Here is a 26,630-nt window from a genome sequence, read left to right as displayed (position 1 = left end):
TATCTGGAATCAGAGCAGTCTTGTAATATTTGATTTTCTCCCAAGCAGCTCTGGTGAACTGAGCCACGATCTGCATTATCCATCTGCCTACTTTGGAATAGGCTCTTTTACTATTTGGAGGTTTAAACGCTTTACGTTTTTTGCCAACGCATTAAGAAAGCTCTCGTGTTAAATTAAGTCAATTAATAAATGGAGACACATTAAGCAATCAATTTTGTCAGCCTATCTCCCTGGCATTATGTACGGTTGGCTGTAATCACAAGATAAATGCAATGTGCTGATCTATGGTAATGTTCAATAATACATTCTCCGCCAGGCTCAATTCATCAGGGAGTTTCAGTAGGGGAGGCATTTGTTATTGGCTGTCTCTGCACCTCAAGGATAACACTTCTGTCCTTTTGATTGGCCGCCTCACTGCTGCAAGATTCCAACCGTCTTATTTTGATGATGAATATGAAGGCACGGTAAGCCGGTCTGGAGCGAGTGTCTCGGAGACTGCACTCCTTCCAGAGCCCGCGGACTTACAGTTGCCCCTGCTGCCTTCCTGTGCCAACGACCCCCCAAAAGTTGTGATGCTTTTCTTCACCCAGTGCTTTGGAGCTGTGTTAGATCTCATTCACCTCCGCTTTCAGCACTACAAGGCTAAACGGGTTTTCTCCGCCGCTGGGCAACTTGTCTGTGTGGTAAACCCCACGCACAACCTAAAGGTGAGCTGTTCTCTGTGGTTTTATATTCACGTCGCTGGGGTTCAAGCCCTTTCTCCTCGGGCATCAGTGACCCTGCAGTGTGTGCACGGAGCTCCTGGCAAAGGCGGGTTGGCTGGTGCTGGGACCGTGTTTGGGACTCAGAGTGGCTGCATTCTCGCTCTCTCAGTGGCTTGGTACTCTCTGTGACAGTGTGTGTGCTTTCTCCCTGACTGGCCAGAGCAACTGTCATGACAGTCTAGTTTCTTTCCTCCAAGCTGTCAGCCCAAGAGTGTGGTGGGGGTCAGAAGAGGAGTGGTGGATGGAGTAGGGGCGTCCCCCCCACACCTACTCGAATATTTGTGGGTAAGCGTTCAGTAGACAGGATTTGAAAAGTTAACTAAATTGTAGTCTGCCCCATGTGTTTGCAAAAGCATGCAAGCGTGTGGATTTTGAAAGCCCCCTCCTGCTATCGCTGAAGTAAGGTAGGCAGGAACAGCCAGATCCCCAGACAGGGATCTGGGAACTGGCGAGGGGGCTGTCTACAAAGTGTTTTTCCTTGTGCTCAGACTCGGCGTGAGTGTGAGTGTGTGTGTGTGTGTGTGTGTGTGTGTGTGTGTGTGTGTGTGTGTGTGTGTGTGTGTGAGAGAGAGAGAGAGAGAGAGAGAGAGAGAGAGAGAGAGAATCAGTATTCTCTGCTTCCTGCGAGCTAGATTCCCCCACCGCACCCCTTCTCCCCAGGCTCGGCGCTCTGGGGAGCAGAGCAGGCAGATTTGCGTCAGTTGTCTAATAATGAAACCGGCTCCGAGCTCCTGTCTGACTAACCACAGGCGGCTGCCGGTGCTGTGCTGCCTGTGGCCTCCCGGCTGCGCGTCTGGCGCCGCTGCCTCTGCATTTGTGCCTTCAGGTCAATGCTTTAAAAAAAAAAAACAACAGCCCAAATATGGGATCCTGGAGGACTGCACCACATCCTGGCCAAGACTGATGGGGAAATGAATGAAGAACCACTAGTGGTAGAGAGGACGGGAAGGCTGTGCATTAGTGGAGGGGCGGGGGCACAGCTGAACTCCCCAAATGTGAAACTGAGCCGCCACCATAACTCTGTACAAAAATAAAGAATGGACTCCTTTGGAGTTGCTTTCCTGGCCTCGCTATACCCAGGGCTGAGTAACAGAGGGAAGGGCACGTCTACAGAGAGAGAGAGTGCTAGAATAATCTCTATGAAGATAGATCTATGATTCTGACTTCTGATCTTGGGCAGGAAGGGGTGTTTGTTGCTCATCACTTTATAAACTCCTGTAAGAAGTTAGACTCTACTCAGATCATTGCAGGGCAATGCCGCTGGGTGCCTCCCACACCCCAATTTCTGCAAGTCCCTAGGAGGGACAGCTGCTAGGAGCCCCTGGGGCCATTGCCAAGGCCAGTGCTAGGTTGAAGGGGTGATGGACTGGTCTAGAACTGCTCTCATGAACTGGCTCTCTGCAGTGCCAAGCTATGACTAACACCAGCTCATGCAACCTTTCTCCCTCTCTCTTCCCTGTGTTCTCTCTCTCTCTCTCTCTCTCTCTCTCTCTCTCTCTTTCCCCTCATTTCACTATTTCTTTTTTTCTTTGTGGCTTAGTTTTGTAAATGAGAATTCACCAGCAGTCATCCTTGGCAAAGCAATTGTATGAGGTACATAGTGAAATATGATTCTGAATTCCATTTCATGGTCACTTTTGAGAATGCATTGAAACTCCCATTATTTTGTCACTTTACATTAGTTAGTTCCCTGTGGCAAGAAATTTTGTTTACTCCTGTTTTGCATTTTAATACATATAAAAATTGTTTATGAGATTTAGCATTTCTGAAGTTTGAATTTATATGATTCATTGACTACAGCTGATGATGCAGGAGGAGAGAGGAGCTCAGCCCCTGGTGTGGGGCTCAGTGCGCTGTGCGTACTTTTCAGTGATGTGCCTGGATATTGACAAGTAGCCCTGCTGCCGAACCCAGGAGTCCGAAGTCAGGTTGAAGGCCAGGGGTCAGCTCTGACCAGCTGTGTGACATCAAAAGATTTAACCTCTCTGAGCCTTTCCTCACTATCAAAATGAACATATAAATACCTATCCTGTCTCCTCTGCAGTTCTGAAAGGCTGAAAAAGATATGCTTTATACCACTCCACACACACACACACACACACACACACACACACACACACACACACGTTATTGTACTTAATATGTAGGGATTCATTAGAAACTTCAAAAGTTGTCACTTAAAGCCATTAGCCAATTTTGAAACCATATAAGCACTAAAAAAAATAATAAGTGATATATGCTTTGAGAGGCTATTTCTCATGGCTTACTTTTTCAAATACATTCTCATTTGGCTTTTCACTTCCCATAAAAAACCGCTTAAGAGATTTTGCTCAGATGAGCATCACCGCAGGTAAGCAAAGCAAGTTGAGTGCTGCTAATGCAACCAGGGGTGCCACGGAACAAACAAGCTTCCCAAAGGCTGTGCCAGGCAGATACCTCTGCAGCCCAGACTACCTCGGTGGAGATTTCGATAAGCACCTTGTGCTCATCCAAGGTCCAGGTGCTGCATCAGGTAAAACTTACCCGCTTCTCAAACCTGAGTGCTAATGGTCGTTTGCAGAGCTTTTAAACAAACAGTTCCATAGGAGCACTGCTGGTCCCATCACTTATATTATAAAGCACATAAAACCTCAAAAGGAAAGTGCTCCTTCTAAGTATAATTTCCAGAGACAGACCACAGAAATATGCCTGGGTTATAATGAGCTGTGATCCACATGGGAAAAAATATTCTCTTAAAGGAAAAAAAAAAAGCTGCAGCAATGTTAACACAGAATAGCTATTGATCTGTGGTGGTCCTCGCACTTTGTATGACAAGCTGGTACATGAAATGGTGACTAAAGACAGGGAAGCTGCAACCTTGCTTTCAATGTTCTAGGTGGCATGTAGCTACATAAGGGGCTGGGAAGCCTGTGTTGGGTTTGTTTTGTTTTGTTTTGTTTTGTGGAAGCATTTCTGCACTCTGTCCTTTCCCGGGCTTTGCTGAGAATGCTGACAGCATTTTAGGAACTGAGGCAAGTGCTGAGTTATAATCAAAATTCATTTACTGAGCAGAGAAAATCCTGTATTTATCATGCTTGTATAGGTCACCTTCGTTCTCAATCTTATTATGGCGATTAGTCAGTAACCTAGGATTCCTTCAAAGCTGATGCTTTTCCTTCTAATGGAAGGCAGGAGACTTCCTAGGAATATAGACACCCTGGTTAAAGTCATTCCACCCCTAAATCCCACCCTAATTAAATGGGATGTTTAGTGTAGCCAGCCTAGAATATGAGGGACCTCTGCTTTAAGCAAGTCCCAGTTAGGGGGTGGATCTTTATATAGCAGAGCTGTCACTGTGAACTACAAAGGACACTCTGTGCTGCCTTGCATCTGTCGGTCTGTCTCTGCCTGTAGGGAGGGCTCCTTGCACAGACGATGCCTCCCACTTACGCTCCTTACGCCATGAAAGTGACCATTGCCAAGGAGTCAGTGTTCTTGACTGCTGCCCTCTGCTTCTTCATTCACTGCAGTTACTCAGGTGCAGCCCATGGGTCTCTGGCTGGCACCAGTTGGGGCTCCAGCTCCTTGTCTGGGTTCAGCACTCCTTTCTCCCTTGTGTCTTTTGCTTATTTCCACACCCAAAAGCCTTTCTCCCCCAGCACCTCTCCCATCTACACTAGCTGCTTGTATAATGCCCTGCCCTGGGCAGTCCTCCCCTCTTCTACCCAATCTCCTGAGTGCCCTCTGAGGGGTGGACTGTCCAGTTCCTGCTCTCAGGCATCCGCAGGGAACGGTCCGTAGTGACAGCCACAGCCCCTCTGAGGTGAGTCCTCAGCCCTTCCCGGGCAGGTAGTAGTAGCTGAGCTGAGGCCATCTGGGCAACTTCCTCCTCTGAACCACAGCCTTGATAAACCAGTTTTTGAAAGAGGGCTAGAAAAATCTTTCTGACAAGCTTCCGAAAGGCCCTTGCTTGTATCAGCATTGTTGCTGAGACCCACAGTGCCCTCCCCAGCATCTAGGCCTGAAGGTGTAACCTCTCCACCTCTTCTGGGAGGTTATTCATACCTCCGTCCAGCCTTCCCAGAGCTTTCTCTATTGTAACCTGTTCACCTTGTGTTTGTACACATCTGCGCACGCGCGCGCGCACACACACACACACACACACACACACACACACACATTCACACACGGTGGTGGGAGGGGCATATGTGACAATAGTGGCTTTAAGTGCCTGACATACTAAATCTAAAATTAGGACATTTCAGTACTAGTACCTGAAGCAAGGAGCCAGTGTTCTTGACTGCTGCCTTCTGCTTCTTCATTCACCGCATTCATGAAGCATCCGCATGCCCTTCATTCTAAAACTATACTTTGTGGTTGAAGTGTGCTGAGTGCCTCCGCTGGGGATGGATGGGGGTGTGGTACATGGAGGAAGAGGGAAACCATCAAAGGACTGAGCTGAGGAGGAATGTGTGGCAAAGCCAAACATTGCCTCTACTGTTTATGGAATAAATCTTCAGAAATCTCATGGGCCATGGGCTTCTACTAACTCCGCTTGACACAGTCGCAGCAGGCAGCCAAACGTGAGCGAAAGACCTGGGCATGGTTTTTAGAGATGTAGACATGGCCTTTGGAGTTCTCAGCCTGAGTACCTTGTTAAAGCAGTAAAAGGCTCCGACAAGATTATTGAATTGTGGAGGTTACTCAGTTCTTATTGACACAGCCCTCTCCCAGGGTCCCATTCCCATCCTCTGGAAATAATACCCTCTTCTTCCTGCTGCCCAGGCCTCAGGCTCTTCCAAGCTCATTAGCACCTTTGCGGGCAGAAAGGATAAGGGAGGGGCCAAAGCCGGTGGTGCTCACTCTCCGAGCTTAATTCCAAAGGCTTTCCCCTGCGGCCTCTTCCAACCCTTTGGTTTCTGTGAATATTGTATGATACTCCACCCTGTGGGCACAGAGCAGTCATGGGGCTTTTCTGGTTAGTGGTAATTGCAAATGAGACTCTCGAGTCACATAACTGGATGCCTTGCGCCCCGAGCACTCATTCGGTGAACTGCTAGTGATGGAGTCGCAGAGGAGGCTGACGCTGGCCCTGTGACGAGGTGAGTCGATTACCTGTGAACCACATTTACCCAGCAGCCCCAAAGCAAATTTTGTGGAACTCCTTTAACCATGCTCCCTCAAGCTGCAGGGGCTGTTTGGAGGAAATTAGAAAGCAGATACGGAAAGCTTTCTTTGAAATGCACAGAGAGGCCAAAGTTATTAGGATGGCTTCCCTGGGGTGAGACTGAATATTTTTCTAGCAATTAACAGTAAGAAAAAAAAATTAACTGTCTGTGAAGGTGTTTTACCCTTAGCAAAGTCATCTTGATTTGACCAGTTCTGTTCCCCCAAAGGGAAAAGTTGACCTGTTTAGACATTAATGTCACACAGAAGGGGTCAACCTAAAGAATGGAGACCTGCCCTCCCATGGGGAGAATGTCAGAGGGTAAATCTTATCTTACAGCCAAGGCAACTGAGACCAGAAAGGGGAAGTGACTTGTGTTAGTTTTCTGTGTCTGCTAAAACAAATCACCACACACTTAAAACTAGAAGCCTGTATTCCCCCACAGTTCAGGAGGCTAGGAGTCCAAAATCAAAGTGTCAGCATGGCCACTGGAAGAATCTGTTTCCTGCTTCATCCAGCTTCTAGTGGCTCCCTCTGTTCTCTGACTTGTGGCTACATCATGCCAGTGTCTGCTCTGTGTGTCCTCTGCTTTATGTGTCTGTCTTACAAGAATGCATGAGATTGCTGCATTCAGGGCCTACCTGAAAGATTCAAGGTAAACTGCCCCTCTCAAGAGCCTAATGTCATTCTTGCCATAGGAGGTAATACTCACATGTTCCAGGTATTAAGATGTGACCGGATTGGGGGAAAAACAGAAAAAAAGAGAGATGTGACCATATGTTTTGGAGAGCCACCATCAACCCACTACAGGACTTTTGCAAAGTCAACTTATTTCCTGACAGAATTGGAACCAACATTTAGGTCTCCTAATGACTAACCTACATTCCCTGCACTGCCCTGGGCTGCCTTCAAATTAGCCCGAACTAAATGGTCTTTAGTGAGCATATTCTGTAAGAGCAGGAAATCCCAGGGCCCCTCCTGGTGCCCCATCAGTCTGCCCTGGGCCAGCAGTACGACCCCATGGGCTGTACCTCACACTCCCACCATTTCCCCTTCACCAGACCCACATTTTCTTAACAAATTAGAGCCTGTACCTTATTACTCCTCCATCCTCCTACCCCTCCATAAATTTTCTTTCTTTTCCTTTTTCAAACTTTAAAAAATAATACAATTCCCATGAATGCATGCACATCATATTTAAAAAATCAATTGATAATGAGATACACAGTCGAAAGCGTGGTGCTTTATATTTTGCCCTTGGTGCATATTTTATTTTATTTTATTTATTTTCAAATTTATTTTTCAATTACAGCTTATATTCCATATTATTTTGTGTTACTTTTAGCTGCCTTGGTGCATATTTTGTAAACCCACCAGATCAACACAGAGAGAAGCAGTGGGTATGGGGGAGACCAGGGCACTGGGAGAGACAGTCCTGAATTCAGATTCAGACTGTGCCACTTCCTGATGTGCCACTTTGAACAAATGACTCGGCCTTTTGGAGGCTCCATTTTCTCATTGATAAAAGGGAGAAAATAATGCCCACATTTTACGGCAGCTGTGAGGATTAAACAAGCTCACATAAAGAAAATGTCTGCCACAGAGGAGAGTCAATAAATAGCAGTTATTGTCAACAGGGTCATTACAGGGAAAGCGGCTCCCCGAAAGCTGACGCCCGTTCCCCACGCTCGCACCTGCCCATCTTTCTGCCTTTCTCCCCCCTCCCTACAAGCCCAGCCCTTGCTGTTCCTTGGTATGTAAATTGCTCTTGGCCTTGAAGAGAATTTTGAATAGAACAGTCTCTTGCCTTATATAAAAGTCAGATTTGTCCTTAATGCCAAATTTCAAAGAAAACGCTGAATCCTGATTGGGTTCTGAGCCCAGCGGTCCAATGGGAGGAAGGCTGGGTCTGGGGAGAACAGTGTTGGGACAAGGGCTGAAGAGTAGGGCCCCCTGTCAGTCACTGAGGTGGGGGCCAACCAAGCAGATCAGTCCCCTTCTCCACCAACCTGCAACTAGCCCCTCATGACTTATGCATGACTTCTGTTCACTAGCAGCAGCTGAGTGTGCACACAGGTTCGTGGCCCTGTGAGGGGCATCTGATCTGGAGGGTCCTGGATCCCACCTGTCATTAGAGAATTTTTTAAAGTACAAGGCTAGGCCATGGGCCTAGGTCCCCCGCAGTCCAGCTGAATTGTTTCTATACATGCACACGCACACACACAGTTGATGGTGATTCTGAGATGCCAACCTCCTTGGACAATAGTGATCTCTGAATAGCAGTACAGGATCCAAAGCGCAGAGGATTGGGAAGGCCAGTCGCCGGCACTAAGGAAGAAAGACTAGAGAGGAACAGATCCTCCTCCCCAGTTTGTGACTGCTCCAATCAGGACGCAGTTGAGGGGGAGCATAGGCCTGGGAGTAATAGTCTAGATGAGGTTCTAGAGCAGGGATAGTCAACCTTTTTATACCTACCGCCCACTTTTGTATCTCTGTTAGTAGTAAAATTTTCTAACCGCCCACCGGTTCCACAGTAATGGTGATTTATAAAGTAGGGAAGTAACTTTACTTTATAAAATTTATAAAGCAGAGTTACAGCAAGTTAAAGCATATAATAATAATTACTTACCAAGTACTTTATATCGGATTTTCGCTAAGTTTGGCAGAATAAATCTTTATAAAACCACTTACTATAGTTAAATCTATCTTTTTATTTATACTTTGGTTGCTCCGCTATCACCCACCATGAAAGCTGGAATGCCCACTAGTGTGTGGTAGGGACCAGGTTGACTACCACTGGTCTAGAGTATGGGTTTTGGAATCAGACAGATCTGGGTTTGAATCCAATGCTATCGTGTTCCTTGAGTAATGTCTTTGACCTCCCTGGGCCTATATTTCTTCACCTGCAAAGTGATTGTTGTGAAGATAAATAATATGTATGCATAAAGTGCTTAGTATAGCACCTAGCACGTAATAAATATTCCATAAATGGTAGCCACTGTGGCTATTTAGGGGAGTTCCCTAGAGATATTACCAGATGCACAAGATATGACTAAGGTTCTTTAGACCAAAGTTTTCCAATTCCAACTGGATATTGAAGGTAAGAGAGGGAACAGTCAGCAGTGAAAGGACCTGTCAATGTGTGACCATGATTTTGAACAAATTAGGTTCAAGCTCAGATAACCAGAGTGATGCTCCTGTTCTAGGTTGTGGTCTAACAGATGAGGCCCAAAGGGATGAAGCGACTTGCCCAAGGTCACAGCTGATGAGGGGCGGAATCCACTGCTCTATCTGTGTCACCACACTGCTGGGGGAGAGGGGCGTTGGTTAAAGACGCTGCTATTATAGTGGCCGGCACGTGGCAGTGCTGGACATCTTCGCAGGAGGCGCTGATGCTCAGGGACTTGGCAGGGTGTAATTCAGTGGGGCAACAGTGGGCATTAAAAGGGCAAATATTCTTGTGTCTCCAGTGCTGGCACACATACATAGCAAAGACAAAGATGAAGTTCTTAGTGAAGTCACCAAGACCATAAAGCCATAACCCCAGACTTTCAAATAACAGAATGGATAAAGCTCTGCTGTAAAATGTTACATTTTCACCTTGACCATGGGCCCAGGATGAAAGAGAAATCAGAAAACAGATTTAAAACCAGTCTAGCATTTTTTAGCTGAAAATTGTGGTCTAACTGGAAATGTCAGTTTTCCTTGCAAGGTGCTGTATCTCAATCATTTCTTGGTCCTTTAATGTATTTTTTATCACAAATCCATAATCAGTAGGGAGAGCTGTGTGCTGCAGGGCTGTCTCCAGCTGCCACACTAGGAACTTCAGCCAGGAGAGAGTGGCCTTTGGACCAGATAGGGCTGGACCGCCCAGGACAAAACCAGACAGTGTCCTCTATGGAGGAGAAAGGCCATTGCAGACGGTGCTTGGAGAGAGAAGACAGGGTTAGCTTGGCATCAGGAAGCTCCCACAGAGATGGAAGCAAATCCAGATCAATAGCAATTTTACAAAAGGCTGGCCAGCAAGCCTAGCCATCTGCCCAGCTTTGCAGCCAGACACCATGGCCCCTCAGCTCAACACAACCTCACCAAGGATGTGCTGGGAAATCTGAGGCCCACAACCCCTCAGAACCTCAGGCTCCCTTCTTAGAAATAGGGGTATATTGTTACTTTTATTAAGGTAAGCTGGCTATACATCCTGATACCCTCTGACAATAGTTTTCTACTGTCTCAGTTATGCACACAATAATGATGATGATAAGAACGACTGCAAAATGACTACCTTTTACTGAAGGCATGCTATGTGCAGGAACTGTGTTAAATGCTATGCATTTGACTCCCATTAGGAAGTGGTATATTATTATCATTCTCTATTATACAGAATATAAAAGCAGAAAAAGAAGGAGCTTGCTCTATGTCTCACAGCTCTTTGTGGCGGAATCTTTTTAAATTAAAACCCCGTGCTTCGAAGCACTTACTGATATGCCATCCCTTAGTGTTTGTTTTCACAATAGACAAGTGAGCCAACTTGCTTGGCCATAAGGACTAATATTGGGTGTATTATATTTCACTTAACAATATTGATCTGGGACTCTGTTTTATCCACCCTTGTGTGTATATACATCGCGCACACACTAGATGCTCCAGCTGCTGGGGGACCCCCCCCCCCCCCCGGGAGGCATGCAGGCCTCTCTGAGCTGCCCATGGAACCTAGCCCTGCAGTTTACACCACTTTGTTCCTCCTGCCTGCATCCTGGAATCATCTCCCAAATAAACTCCTGCACTGAAGTCCGTGTCTCAAGCTCGACTTTTGAGGAACTCAGATGAAGGCCATGTAGGTGTATGTTTTTTATTAGCTAATGTTAATTGAACACTTACTAAGTGCCAAGTGCTGTGCTAAGTAATTTACCTGAATGAATTGCCTTTTAAAACATCCAAAGCACAATGCCATCCATCTGGCCCCACCTTACTCAGGAGGGAGCTGAGGCACAGAGAAGTTAAGTAACTCAGGCAAGGAGACACTCAGTGAGTGGTAGAGTTTAGCTGGTGCTTTTAACCTCTCTGTCATGCTGTCTCTCCCTCTTGATCACAGGATTGGCTGTCTGGAAGCTTCTACAAAGAGCCAAACTGTCCAAATTCAGGCTTAAAAATTATGATTTGTATAAAATACTTGAGGGGAATCTTTGCAACATCTTTACCTAAATGACTGACTCAAAATTATCCTGCAGAAAAAGAAATTTGTACTCTTTTTTTTAAATGGGTTAGTTCTTTGACAAGTGGCCAAACCCTCTGAAATTAGCAGTGATCCCCAAATCTGGGACCTGTGGTTGACTGGCTTCTCAATGACAATGGGAGCTAGTTGACAGCATCAGAAATGCAAATGCTCTCTATGCATTGGGATAGCATTAATCAGGTAGCTTTTTCTCTGTGAAAAGAGAAAAAAAAAAGTCACCTTTTTATACCAAAGCAAATATGTCCTTTAAGAGAATGTGGTTCTCACCATGTCACAGCTGTTCTCTGAGAAATCCACAGGCCTTTTAAATTTCCTTTCTCATTAGTTGCCATACTCTATTAGTAAATTTATTTTTTTAAGCAAAGAGGAAAAAAAATTAATGACCATTTTCTACCCTATTTAACTCAGCTTCTACTACTTTGGTTTCTAGTAAACCCTTCCCCTAATGTCTTTCGAATATTTTCTTTTTCCAAAACTGCTATGGGAAGGACTAAGTGAGGGAGGCATCAATGTGGGAGGTGAGTGTATTGGAGGAAAGTGGATGTTTATCAGGTTTGTTTTCAGTGTGCAAGCTGGGGAAATTCGGATGTGGTTTATATTGACATCAGAGAGCATCTAAACACTCTGCCAGGAGCTGCGGGGGGAGTCACCAAAGTAAAGCCCGGAGCTGAGACTCACCCACCAGTCCTGACACTGGAGAAAGTCACACAGAGCTGCAGCGGGCTCACAGGGACACTGAAGTGGAAGGGATTATAGGAACTCGGTGAAGAAAGGGCCTCAGACATGAGTGATGTGCCATCGCCACCATTCCCAGTCCCCCATGACATCTGCTCACCACAGTGTGCCTGGGGTTGGCATGGAGGCAACAGTGCGGGCGCTGGCACCATAGTGCCTCTGCCATGCCTGTGCCCTGCCCGGCATCCCCACACACAGGAGCACTGATGAGCACATTAAGAAGCTGCCTCATTGAAGCCAAAGTGATACATCTGTTTATGGTAATTAAATACATGCCAATTGGACCCATCTCAGTGTGCTTAACTGTAGTGAGTGCCAGATACAGGAGGCTCTCCAAGAATCTGAAATTAGAGGCAGAAAGGAGCGCTCCCAGGCACTTACCACCCACACCTTGAAAACACTTGGCAGAGGAAGTTTCCTCAGAACCAAGAGGCTAAGCTTTTCTCTGCAGTCTGGCCCAGTCCTGTGGGGTCTGGAACAGTCATTTCACCTTGGCTTCTCCCTCTGTCAGGGGAGAGAGTGACACGACACCGCACTGTGCCTCCCTCTGGCGTGACCATGGTGTGCAGCGATGGCTCTTTACTGCTGGCCTTATCTACAATACATGACGCCTCTTTTCAAAGGGGGTTGGAGGTCAACAATGGCGTGACAAGGAAAATAAAATGGAAGCAAAATCAAGAATTCAAGCAGATTAATTGTATGGACTTCACCCATTAATCATGGGTGACAGAAATTTAGCCGAAAAGTAAAATTCCATGAGCGTACTTTAAACACCTCTCAAAGTCCTGGAAAGATCATAGCGTTTGGACTCAGATGTGGCTTCAAATTTAGTTCCAATATATATAACTGTGTGATCCTTGACAAGTTACTTGACTATTCTGAGCTTCATTTTCCTCATCTGTAGTGAGATGTACAATGTGAAGTTAAGGAGGAGTACATGTGACAAATATATGCAAAAGTACCGAGACCAGTGCCAGGAGCAGAGTAGAGCCCTCGTAAACCCTGATTTCTTTTTCCTCCCTCCTTTCCTTCTCTTCTCCCTTCTTTTTTTCCTTCCTTGTCCTCTTCATTTGTTTTCCATGTTAAAAAAGAAAGTCTCCATGAAACATCTCTGACATTATTTGATTAGTGAATTAGAGGGGAATCTCTGGGAGTTTGAAATTATAAAAGAAAGAGAGCCCTGTCATGCAGAGAAAGGACAAATTTTCCAGATGGTACATGACTCAATTAACTTATCCAAAGCCAACAGATGAGTCTTTTAAATTCTCTACATCTTATTTTTGTTATCCGGGTGTAGAGTTAATAAGATGGATTTCTTCATATACCTCAGCTCTCCCAAAGGGACATAGAAGGAGAAAGGGGAATGCAGGGAGGACGGGGCTGCTGAGGTCCAGGGCACAACGCCGGACAGATGCGATGCTTCAAACAACAGTATGGCTGGGCGATCCAGGAGGCACTAAAACCTGCCATTCTGGGACAGCAGATGTCTGCACATTTTTCTCTAGTCATTAAAAATGAATATGACAGGGATTCAAGATGGAAGCAGAGTAGGTGTAAGGTACATTCAACCCCTCCCAGAACCGAAATGGAATTATAACTGAAATATAAACAATCAACCTTAATAACCAACCAAAAAGTAATTGAACAGAAGTCTTTTTTTCCCACCAGTTTTAGCATGCAATTTTCTTATGTAAATGAAGTCTCAAATGAATACATTCATGCCAATATAAAGCACAGAAGTATAACTTAGGATAAACAGTTTCACTTTTAGGTTATGTTACAAAAACATTGAAAATATCTCAATTTATATAGCAAAATACAAATCAACAAATACTCAAACTTTCAAGGTTGTTTGGTATCCATAAAATTGGCTCCATTGGTCAACATAGACAATATAAAAACTGGAGTTAGAGTTATAATATGCATTAGTTTCATATTATAACACCAAAATTTGCTCAAGATCTTGTGAGAACATTCAGCTATTCAGAATTTGGGTATTAATCATACAACATTATCTCTCACCTAAGGATCACTGTGCTCTGCTAAGTTTTAGAGTTTTTGACCAAACTCCTTTGCTTCCTGGAATATGGAATTAAGTTCAGCCTTGATAAATAACTTCATCTCTTCTTTGAATTGGAAAAAAAATGTAAGTGCAATGCTTTAACTATATATTATATATATATATATATATATATATATATATATATATATATATGTTGTTAGACCCAAGAGCCTCTTCTATTCTTGTCAAGGGGAGTGCTAACCCCAGAAATAAACCCACACCTTTATGGTTAATTAACATTTGACAATAGAGACAGGAACATATAGTGGTGTAAAGATAGTCTATTCAATAAATAGTGTTGGGAAAATTGAACAGATATGAGCAAAAATAAATAAATAAAACTAGACCACCTTCTTATACTATACACAAAAATAAACTCAAAATGGATTAAAAACGTATATGTAAGACTTAAAACTATAAAAATCCTAGAAGAAAACTTAGGCAGTAAAATCTCAGATATTTCTCATAGCAATATTTTTTCCTGATATATCTCCTTGGGCAAGGGAAACAAAAAAATAAGTAAATAAACAAATGGGGCCACAATAACTAAAAAACTTTTACACAGCAGGGGAAGCACTCAACAAAATGAAAAGACAACCCATTGAATGGGAGAACATATTCGTCAATGACACATCTGATAAGGGGTTAAAAATCAAAATTTATAAAGAACTTATACAACTCAACACCAAAAACACAGACGATCCCATTAAAAATGGGCAAAAGATCTGCATAAATGCTTCTCCAAAAGACATAGAGATGACCAATAGACATATGAAAAGATGCTCAAAGTCACTAATCATCAGAGAATTGCAAATTAATGAAATATCACCTCACACCTGTCAGAATGGCTATCATCAGTAAATAAACAAACAACAGTATGGGGGAGGATGTGGAGAAAAGGGAACCCTCCTGCACTGCTGGTGAGAATGCAGATTGATGCAGCCACTGTGGAAAGCAGTAGGGAGTTACCTCAAAAAGTTAAAAATGGAACTGCCCTATGACCCAGCAATTTTACTTCTGGGAATATATCTGAAGAAACCCAAAATACTGACTCAAAAAAAACCATACACACTCCTATTCTATGTTCATTGCAGCATTATTTACAATAGCCAAGATTTGAAAGCAGCCCAAGTACTTGGCAGTGGATGAGTGGATAAAAAAGCAGTGGTGCATTTACACAATGGAACACCATCGGCCACTAAAAAAGAGAAAATCTTACCTTTTTCGGCAGCATGGAGGGTCCTAGAGAGTATTACGCTAAGTGAAATAAGCCAGTCAGAGAAAGACCATTACCATATGATTTCACTTATATGTAGAATTAATGAACAAAATGAACTAACAAAAGAGAAACAGACTCATAGATACAGAAAACAGACTAACAGCTGTCAGAGGGGTAGTGGTTGGGAACTGGGTGAAAAAGGTGAGGGGATTAAGCAAAGAAAAAACACCCCACATCATAGACACAAACAACAGAATGGTGATTACAAGAGGGAAACAGGTGTGGGAAGAGGTAGATGCAGGTAAAGTAGGAATAAATGGTGATGGAAAGAGACTTGCCTTTGAATGGTGAACACACAGTACAATATACAGAGGATGTATTATAGACTTGTACACTTGAAACCTACTACATATATAATCTTATTAATCAATGTCACCTCAATTTCACAAAAATTTTAAAAATATAAAAAATATGACAACAGCCATTCCTTCTTACTCTCTGAGGTCACATGGGTATGTCCAAGCAGGCAGGATGAGATTTTTGCAAAGTTACCACCAGCAAATAATTACAGTCACCTGGTTGGCTTAAGGGAAAGGCAGCAGCAGGAAGCAGCCCACAGTGCCTCCTCTGTGAAGTCTGTCTAATAAACCCCTCTTCTGGGTGAGAACCAGGCCCTCTTCATTCTGCCTCACTGATCCTCAAAGATTTAATCACAGCGTTCACACTCTTTCTCTCTATGCAGTTATTTGTGTGGACATCTGTGTCTCTATCAGATGCCAATCTCCCAAGAGCTCTGTGTCCACAGCCCTGGTATACATGACTGGCATATAGTAGGTGCTTAGAAAATGTGGATCTAATCAATAAACAGAAGGCTCAGGACCGTGAGAACAAGGCAAATAAGTGGTAGAACCAAGTAGGTTGTCAAGATAGAAGCTCAAGAATGTGGAGAGAGACGAAGTCTGTCTCCTGATGCCTGTTCTTAGCCAGAAACTCTCTGTGAAGATGACAGTCAAGTTACAAAGCCAGAGCTGGACAAGCAGTGAGACTTGATTCCAAACCCCCCGTATACCTCCTGCCTGAAGACAGCATTGAGTTTCTGAGCCTGGACTGGGTCTAGGTTCATGGTTGGGGTCAATGAAACAATAAAGTATAACGTGATAATAAGTGTTAGACTGAGGAGCCACACTACGTGGGTGCAGCTACTGCCTCTGTCAGTCCCGTGACTTTCGACTTGCAACTTAGCTTTTTTAATGCTTCAGTTGTCCCATCTGTTAAAGGGGGATAATAATAGTATCCATCTCCTAGGATTGTTGTAAGGGCTAAATGAGTTAATATAGTACATTGCTTGGGACAGTGGTTTGCACAGGGTAAATGCTACCTGGATGATAACTATCGTTATTATTATTTGTGCTGCTGCTGTTATTATATTTACCAGGTGTGAGGCACACTTAGTCCTTAGGTCCTAACAGTGATGCAGTGAAAGGAGAAAGAGGGATCTAGCAGTCTTGGCTTTCATCTACCGCATTAGAGCTGCTCTCATTTTAACTGCTTAGGAATTAGATTACTAATTCCGAATCCTGAAGATTAGTTCCCTACTTGCTGTTGAGAAATGTTTTAAATTCTACTTTTTGAGTATCGTGGGAACAGTCACTCCCAACCATGATGCCAAAGGTTGACTTTTAAAGAAACATGGGTTTGGACTTGGTTTGCTGGTGCATTTAAATGAGTCAGGGGGCTCTGTGGTTTAGGGGATGAGGTATCTTTCTTTTTCTTCTTTATTATCTATTTTGTGGACTCCAAGACCTAACGGGGACAAAAGAACATTAAAAAGTCCTTTTAGCCTTACCAGGCAGTGGCGCAGTGAATAGAGCGTCGGACTGGGATGCAGAGGACCCAGGTTTGAGACCCCAAGGTCACCAGCTTGAGCGCAGGCTCATCTGGTTTGAGCAAAAAAGCTCACCAAATTGGACCCAAGGTCGCTGGCTCGAGCAAGGGGTTACTCGGTCTGCTGAAGGCCCACAGTCAAGGCACATATGAGAAAGCAATCAATGAACAACTAAGGTGTCGCAATGCGCAACAAAAAAACTAATGATTGATGCTTTTCATCTCTCTCCCTTCCTGTCTGTCCCTATCTATCTCTCTCTTTGACTCGCTCTGTCTCTGTAAAAAAAAAAAAAAAAAAAAGGTCCCTTTAGCGGTTAAAGGAAAGTTTCTGCTTACTTTCTACTTTTTATAGAATTTTTAGTTTTATAGTAAAAATGCACACACAACAAAGATTGTCATGAGTCACTTTCTGGCTGCACTTGTGCTGAGTACTCGCTCTTGAGCATATTTCTTTGCTTTACCATCCTGGCAAGTCCCTGATACCGTTTCCTGCAATCTTCCTTGTCCTTCCAGGCACTGCTGCTGCTATTTCCCCCATCTTTCAGGTGTATTTACTGGGTATGTTTTCAAAGCTTGTTTCCCAAACTTCTGCTCTTCTGTTGTCCAAGGAGTGAAATCTTTGCCCGGACCATCAGATCATTCTGAAGCTGTGTTGTCGGCTTGAGGCAGCACTCCATGCTCTCTTTTACATTGATCTCAGCACTTACTGTATGTCAGACACACTGTTCTAATTACAAATATTAATTTTTTTAGTCGCCAAAATAACCCCTGTGAAATATAGCATTTATTACCACGACTTGACAGATGAGGAATGAGGGACAGAGAGAATACACGATGTGCTCTCGGCCACATGGCAGCGAGTGATAGAGCCAGGATCGTGGGTGAACTCGGGAGCCTGGCCAGAGTCCCTCCTCTGACTTCTCTAAACCACCTATCCAGGAGCCTGAAGTTTGGGTTAATGCATAGGAAGGTAAGCGGGGCCTCTCCAGCCCAGGATGGCTTGAGCTGCCCACCTGTTCTGGAGCCTCCCAACCAAAGCAGCCCTGCCTTCCCTGCTGGTGAGACAGGGGATCCCACAGGCCCCACCGAAGTCCTAAGGCTGGCTCCGGGTAGGAGGAAAGGTTTTGTTCCACACAGACACTGAACTGCGAACCCTAGAGGGGAGCCCCCCTAACGATGGAACAAGGATACTGACTCAGCAATGGCCCCAAGCTCATGTAATTTGAGAGCCCTCTGTCTCCTCTTTGCCGGGGTTTTCCATTACTTCTCCGAGAGTGCCAGTCCCAGAACACAGAGCGTTTATGACCTGGGGGTTTTGTTCCTTTTCTCCCAGCAAAAGGAAGAAGCCCCAGGGAGCCTGTTGATGTCTGTAAACAGGTCTGTGTGACTGCCTAGCCTTTACAATCAGACAGCCTTTTCTCTCCCCCATAGAGATAAATGTTGATATCTCAATGATAATGAAAACATTGTACAGTGCCAAGCACAGCATGTTTAGTTACAAAGCCAGAAATAATTGCTTCTGCCTTGCTGCTAAGAAAACCAGTTGTGGAGTCCAGGATAATTCTAGTAAGAAATTGGCATTCAGGGATTAATTGTTTAGAATATAATGACTGCTACAACCCCAACTAATGAGAACAGAAGGCAGTTTCCAATTTGAATTTCAGGAACTAAATGGGCTTTACCAGGCAGGCTGGCTGGTACAGAAAGAAAGAATAGAAGGACTTTTGAAAAAAAAATTTTTTATTATTTATTTTTTTGCCTTAGTACTGATTGGGCAAAAAATAAGAAAGCATTTTGCAAGAACAGCTTTTGGGAAGTCTAGCCAAAAGTCTGTGAGAACGCCTCAAGGAAACTTGATTATTAGAAGTCTGGCTGAGCCTTCCCAGAGGAACCTGAGCAGGTTGGGGGCAGCAAGGCCAGGTGCGTCCTCACGTCATCACGTCATGACGCCCTGGGCCCTGGAAGGAGGAACCGGAGCTGGGCTCAGTCCTCCCTGACACTGCAGCTTCGACCTTCAGCGGGGCGTCTCACCTCTCTAAATCTGTCCCCTCCTGCAAAACCTAGATGGAGTACAAGTACTTACCCTACCAACCTCAACAGCTTATTGCAAGGATCAAATGAGAAAATATCTGGCAAAGTGTTCTGTGATCTTTAAATCACAATGTGGATGGAGAGTATTGTTTGGATAAATTACTCCTTTTCTCAGCCTTTTGTTTGCCTAGCTCTGCCTTGTTCCAAAAAGGATTCAAGGCAACATACCTTTTTTTTTTTTTTTTTAATTTCTTGCAGAGTTTACGAACACCCTTTAGAATAACCGTCACGGCAGGCAGTGGTTCAGGACCAAAAGAGAGCCAGGATTGTTTGCTGGGTTTACTGGACAGGAGCCTAAGAGCCCCGGAGGGAGTAGAACCCTTGCCAGGTCTTCACAGCGCTGACCATGCAATGGATTTGGGGCAAGAGGGAAGGAAAGATGGAGCAACCCATTCATTCATGTGTCTGTTTGTCGAGCTTCTACTACTAGTGAATGGTTATTTATTGAGGGCCTGCTATGGAGGGTGGCAGTATAAAGGAGAGATTTAAAAAATCTTCAAGATACCTACTTAACAAGTACCTCATGGAAGAGGTCCCAAATTCTTCACCAGTTTCCCAATTTTTTTTTCCAGTTTCCTTCATCTTCTGCTCTGACTTTCTAGCTGACAGTGGTGATCTAGATGCTGACCAGGATTCCCTGAAGCATTATTTATAATAGCCAAAAGGTGGAAACAACCCAAGTTGTCAATCAACAGATGAATGGATAAGCAAGATGTGATCTGTACATGAAATGGAATGTTATTCAGCCATAAAAAGGAATGAAAATCTGATACATGTGACAACATGGATGAGCCTCAAAAATACGATGCTAAATGAAATAAGCCAAACACAAAAGGACAATATGCATGATCCCACTTACAGAAAATATCTCAAATAGGCAAGTTCATAGAGACAAAAACTAGATCAGACAGGGGCTAAAGGGAAGGAAAAATGGGAGCTTCCATGTAGAATGATAAAAACAGTTCTGGAAATAGTGGTGGTGGTTGCACAACATTCTGAATGTAAGTAATGCCACTGGGTGTTACACTTAAAAATATTAAACACTTCACTTAAAAAAAGGGGCTAAGTCTCTGAATGAAGCTGGGCATAGCAGGACCTTACCCACATGGCATCACTCCACTCTGCTCTCTCTCTCACTCTCAACCACTCGGGGTTGGTTTAGCCTTACTGTTCGCCTTGCTCCCTCCCACCACTGGGCCGTTAGAATGCTCCTCCACATTCCTAAAGTAAGCCTTTTCAGATTACTCAGAAGAGGTCTGGTCCCTTGGTTATATGCTTTCAAAACCCCATGCTCCTTCTCTTCAAAGTACATCCTCTGGTGTTGGGATATTTGAATGATGTCTGAGTCCCCCAGGAAACATAACTGTGAAAACAGAGACAGTGTCTGATCTCTATTTTTGTACCACTGCCCGTAATAGGCCCTTAGTAAATAAATAAATAAATGCTGAATGAAATGAATGTGAGAATGAAGAGAACTGATTCTTGATTGAGACAGATTATCTCAATTCTGTGAACCACCCTGAGACCAGAAAAGAACACATCCTAAGCCCCAAGCCCCACAGGTCTCATCCGGTCCTCTTCCAGGTGTGTCCACCCTGCGGGCATGAAGAATGTGCAGCCCCGAGCTTGCTCTTCCCTTTCCAGGCCTCTGTGTGGGTGTGTAGAGCTTGTCTCCTGCAGATCTGTCTGTCTCAAGGGTTCGCTATGCCACCAGCATGCATCTCCCTCGGCCTACCAGGTACTCAAGGCTCCATTTCTGTGGAGACTGTGGACAGAACTTAGATGTACAGGCTGGGTGGTCACATACATATATCAAGTATGAAATGGGGCCAAAAATGGGGAGAAAGGAGCGGGGCCGCTCAGCCTGCAGCCATGACTGACTGTCTCCACTACCATGTTCCGGAACTCTAGACAAATGGTCATGGGGCCTCTATTTAACCTCTGCTCTGGGTCCCCCTAATGTGCAGGGGTGGCCTGTGCCTCAGCCAGGCAGGAAGGAAGTTCTCTCTAAGAGGGGGATCATGGGAAATGGTTCTTGTGTTGTGAACACAAAATTTTAAAAACACAAGGAAATTGCTACTCAAACTAAGGTATACATATGTGTATATTTATTAGCAGATCTCAGAAAGAGAAGTACCCTTTCATCTTCTCTGAGCAAAAATTAAATGCTAGAAAGGACACAAGCAAGACGATTTTGCCTCAAAATAATTGATGGAGACAGATGTCAGAAGAGGGGTTACCTGGGAGGGGTGTGTGGAAGAACTACCTGGGAGGGGCGTGCGGGAAGCTCCCAGGGTACTGGAAGCGTTCTACACCTTGGTCTGAGTGTGGCTACTGGGTCATGCACATGTTAAAATTCACCGAGCTAAACACTTGAGATGAATGCACTTTATACACAAGTAGTTTTTGGAGTCAGTCAGCATGGGCTTGCCAGCTCTATGTTCTTGAGCAAGTCTCTTAGCCTCATAAACCTCATCTGACCTAACGCACAGTGGGTGAGACCAACACTTCCACCTCACAGGGCGGTGGGAGACATGAAAAGAGTTTGTGCTCAGTGAGGGTTCTTTACTATATTAGCTACATTCACGACTATTAAATTAGCTATGTAAGCTGTTGTTTATTACAATACTTGAAATAAAAGAAAATTTCGAAGCGAGAGGCAAATAAGCATTTATTTGAGATCAGTAAGAATAGCTATTCTAGAATCATTAATTCAGGCAAAACCCCCAATGATGTTCTGATTAGGAGACAAAGCCAAAGGATATTTATGAGAAAGGGAGTGGGGACGATTGCATCAATAAAAAGAAGGCATTTTCATTGGTGCAAGTAACATAGTGATGTTAATTCCAAACAATGTTTTTAATTTTCAACCCAGTCCTCATTAGTCCGATATCATAATATCTGCTTTCTGGTTACCTTTGCAAACAGTTCTTTGGGAAATGAGGTTGGTAAGGGACCGTCCAAAGGTCATCTAGCCTGATTTTAACATTCCAAGGGCGTGAGGCATCAGACGGGCAAGGCCGTTCCTCCGGCATGGCAGCTCTAGCTTCATTTTAAAGTGATTCTGTTTATATTATTATTTACAAAACTTCGAAATGAATGGATCTTTTTTTAAGGTACAGGCTTTCTAAATGCAATAAAATGAATTCGTTCTGTTGAAAACTCTCCTTCCTTCTAACTATTCTGTCAATACCACTTCTATTCACCAACAGATTTCTTTTAAACCACACTTGGTTCAGGTGTCGACTTTTCTGTATGGTAAGAAGTTTTCCTCTTCACCATCAGGCATTACAATTCAACTGGATCCAATCCTAAGGGAAATAAAGCACACTGTTGAAATTAGCTTATTGAAAAAGACCTTTATGTTCTCACGGTGGGATTTACATCAGCCCAAAAGAAGCTTGCCTTGTCCCGGCTGCATTTAAATCCTTAGGGTAGTGTCCTGGGTCTCATCTCAGTCCACACGAAAGCTCAGCAGGGGTTGAAGAAGAGATTTTGACTGTTCTTATATTAAAAAAAAATTTTTAATTGATTGATTTTGGCAAGCAAGAGAGAGAAAGGAACATTGATCTGTTCTTGTATGTGCCCTGACCAGGAATCCAACTGGTAACCTCTGCACTTCAGGATGATGCTCTGACCAATTGAGCAATCCGGTCAGGGCTTGATGGTTCTTATATTAGGCGAGCTAGGATAGCAGTTTTTGAGTCTCACAGAAATACTGAATATGACTTCCTTACTATACTTCTGTTAAATTACACTGTTCTCTTAATTCAACTTCAAAAGAAGAAGTGGGCTTCACCACTGAGGCCTAGAAGCTTTAAGAGGAGCATTTGTACATTCAAACCTTTACTCACTGCCTGCCAAGAACAAGTAACCATTTCTGGCACTGAGAGAGAAAATAAAGAGCATCTCGGCTCTCAAAGAGCTTAACTTTCAGACAAGGGTATTCATCCATTCATCCATCCATCCACTCACTTACTATATGCCAGGCACTGTCCTAGGCTCTGGTGGTATATTAGTGAATGAGATAAATTAGTCTCTGATCCCATGAGCCTTATAATCTAATCTAGGGAGGAAGAAAAAACTAAATAAATACATCAGGTTATGGTAATGCTTTACAGAGAATTCAAATGAGCTTCTGTGGTCTGGTTCATCCAGGAAAGTCTCTAAATAAATGGCACATGAGCTCACCAGCCCTGCAAGGCTCAGGGAAACACACCTCCAGTCAGAGGCCAGGGAGAAACCAAGAAGCATAGTCACAGGTCCAGGGCATTGAGGACTAAAGGGAAGAAGGCCAGGGTCTCCGAGTGCTGAGGGCTCTGGGCTTTGCCTATGTGTGTGGGAGCCTCTGGAGGAAACCTGGGTATTAGAGGTTGAGTCCAAGTAGCAAGAAAGGAGCAGAAAGAGAGGCGTCCTATAGACAAAGCAGGATAATGACAAAGGCCCAGGGCTGGAGCAGTTGTGACAAGGGGAAAGGGGAGGGTCTGCGCAGACACAAAGGGTCTTTGAGGAGGGTCCCCGCCCTAGACCCTTGGGAACTCGTTGGTGGAGCAGTGAATGAGGAGTGGTGTCTCCAGTGCATTAACAGTGAGGACCACTGGGGTGGAGGGACTGCGGGCTAACAGGAGACCCATTAGAGGCATCGGAATAACCAGAAAAGAAGTGACAAGGACCCACACTGCAGAGGGGGCTGAGTGATAGGGAACAGAATTGATCTGGGAGATAAGTAGGAAGTAGAAGCATGACTAGACTTTCATCTTTGGATTCTCTGCAGGCCCACCTGGTGCCTTACCTACGACAGGTGTGTACTAATGTTTGTAGAATGAATGAACAGGTGAGGAGTAAGCCCGGAAGCTCAGGAAAACAACAAGAAGGAATCTAGTTCAGCAACAGAAACTGCTACCTCCACAGTCACTCCACAGCTCACCAACGTGACTCATAAAAACACTGACTTTTTAATTTTTCCCTGCCTTTATTTTACTTTGGCAGGAAGGTGAGCTAGGAGATGTGGGTCATTGGAGCACTAATTGGCAAAGATGAAAGGGTCAATTCAATATAACACCCTCAGCCCTGGCCAGTTGGCTCAGTGGTAGAGCGGTAGAGCTTTGGCCTGGAGTGCAGGAGTCCCGGGTTCGATTCCCGGCCAGGGCACACAGGAGAAGCGCCCATCTGCTTCTCCACCCCTCCCCCTCTCCTTCCTCTCTGTCTCTTTCTTCCCCTCCCACAGCCAAGGCTCCATTGGAGCAAAGTTGGCCCAGGCGCTGAGGATGGCTCTATGGCCTCTACCTCAGGCGCTAGAATGGCTCTGGTTGCAACAGAGCAACGGCCCAGATGGGCAGAGCATCACCCCCTGGTGGGCATGCCGGGTGGATCCCGGTTGGGCGCATGCGGGAGTCTGTCTGACTGGCTCCCTGTTTCCAATTTCAGAAACACACACACACACACACACAAAACACCCTCCACCTTGAGGTGATGCTAAGCACATTCTCCTACCTAGTCAGAAGCTGGGCTCCTCCTGGCTTTGGAAAAATCACTTTCCCTCAAAGTGTGTTACTGGGAGGAGTGTGGTGGAAGCTCAGGCTTGGAGGCTGCACACCCCTTCCTGCCTTTTCTTTCTCTTCTTCATTCCCATTTATTAATGTGAGTCTCCCAGAGTCGAGATAATGATTTAAAAGCTCCAATTTTGTTACATTCTGAAGCCTGTCTGCCATCAGGCTGATTGTAATGAGATTTGGGAAGGAGCTGGGCTCTTAGCTGGGGTCAGTTATCTCTGGGAGAAAGTGCTACCATCCAAACACCCAGGAATTATTAGCACTTAGAGGACAGCTGAAGAGACCTATTAATGTGGGATGCCTGGGGAGTCCTGAAGTGTGAGGTGCAATGATATTTCTTATTTATTTCCCCTGGCTTCATATTTAAGAGTGAAGAAAAGATGGGTCAGTAAGATCTCATGAAAATCAATAAGTATTTATTAAGCACCTCTAAAACTGTTCTATTACCTTACTTTTTGTATAATGTTCTGCATTCATTAATGTGAATCCATTCCGGCAAGTTAGTTCTCTTAATTGCTTCTCAGCCCAGCTGTGGAGACAGTAGAAGATGGCCTGTTGTTCTGCTTTTGTTTTTTAATAAATGAGGGAACACAAGTCACAGAGAGAATAAGACCCTTTCTCCGGTAAGCGGTAGAGCCGATTGAAAACTGGATTTTTCCAGTTCCAGTGCACTTTCCCAAGGACATCACATCACTGTCTTTATGTGCTGCTTCTACGTGATGTGGTCTGGCAGTCCGGAGAAATTTAGTGCGTGGCATGTTTCTACCAATGCTTCCCTGGTCTGCCTGCATGCTAGACTCATCTAGGAAGCTTAAGAAAATAAATAAGTGCTGAAACCTTGGTCCCAGACCCAGAGATTGTGCTTTGATTAGATCAGGTCAGGCTCAAACCTTTCAGCTGATAGAAATGGGAGAAAGAAGGAAGAAAAGGGCAAGGATGTGATGGTTACTCTGTTATTATTTGCTTTAATAGCAATGCTTTATTGGCAGCTGCCCAGCCTGCTGCTGGGACTTATCACATTCAATCCTACAAATAACCCTTTGAAATGAGGAACAGTATTGATACATTTAGGGAACTTAATATGGAAGAGAGAAACAAAGGGTTGGGAGGTAATAGGCATCTACTTCAAAACCAAGTTCTGCCAGTTTCTATTTGTTTAACTTTGAACAAGTCACTTAAAGCTTTTTAAAGTCAAATTTGACTAGTTTGTAAAACCAGATATAAAAATTTGCCCTGAGTTCTTGTGAAGATCAAAGAAAGGGTGTCCCTCTCCTTCCTCTCTGTCTCTCTCTTCCCCTCCCGCAGCCAAGGCTCCATTGGAGCAAAGTTGGCCCCGGCTCTGAGAATGGCTCTGAGGATGGCTCTGTGGCCTCTGCCTCAGGCGCTAGAATGGCTCTGGTTGCAACAGAGCGATGCCCCAGATGGGCAGAGCATCACCCCCTGGTGGGCATGCTGAGTGGATCCCAGTTGGGCGCATGCAGGAGTCTGTCTGACTTCCTCCCCATTTCCAGCTTCAGAAAAATACGGAAAAAGAAAAAAAAAAAAAAGGAAAGGTGTATCTTTGAACTTTGTCAGGTTACTATGTAAGTCACGAAAACATCATCCCATTGATACCACAGAGCGGAAACTGGATCTGGCAAGCAATTTGCCTGAGTCATGGGTCAAAGCCAGGGCCTTTGTGGGACAGACGCCCTTCTTTTGATACAAATCAGCACTACCCCCTATGTGGGGCCTTCAGAACTAAACCACCAGACATAAATTTTCACAGTACCTGCTTGCCCTATGGCCATTTGAATCCTTTGGTGTCTGCCTTAAAGGGAGGGGAGGGTAATGCTTGGTGGGGAAATCTGGGAAGGCTTCCTAGACAGGGAAAGTTTGACACCAAAATGTTCCCAGTGCTTGGGGAATGGTGGAATAGACCAAGCTCTCTAGGGCCCAGAGTAC

General features: G+C 44.5%; 1 protein-coding gene and 1 pseudogene across 1 annotated transcript in view; one reads left to right on the top strand and one right to left on the bottom strand.

Moving 5' to 3' along the window:
* The first annotated feature begins 503 nt into the window (after nucleotides 1–503).
* SIAH3 (siah E3 ubiquitin protein ligase family member 3) overlaps nucleotides 504–26,630 on the top strand; it is a 65,377-nt gene continuing 39,250 nt past the window's right edge. The window contains exon 1 of the mRNA XM_066383719.1: nucleotides 504–707. Coding sequence (XP_066239816.1) covers nucleotides 573–707 — 135 coding nt within the window. The 5' untranslated portion in view covers nucleotides 504–572. The remainder of the gene's footprint in view (nucleotides 708–26,630) is intronic.
* LOC136404753 (U6atac minor spliceosomal RNA) lies at nucleotides 14,052–14,143 on the bottom strand (annotated as a pseudogene).

Source organism: Saccopteryx leptura, chromosome 4, assembly GCF_036850995.1.
Source record: "Saccopteryx leptura isolate mSacLep1 chromosome 4, mSacLep1_pri_phased_curated, whole genome shotgun sequence".
Classification (NCBI taxonomy): domain Eukaryota; kingdom Metazoa; phylum Chordata; class Mammalia; order Chiroptera; family Emballonuridae; genus Saccopteryx; species Saccopteryx leptura.
Note: the sequence above shows the minus strand (reverse complement) of the source record. Positions and strands in the feature narration are given on the sequence as shown.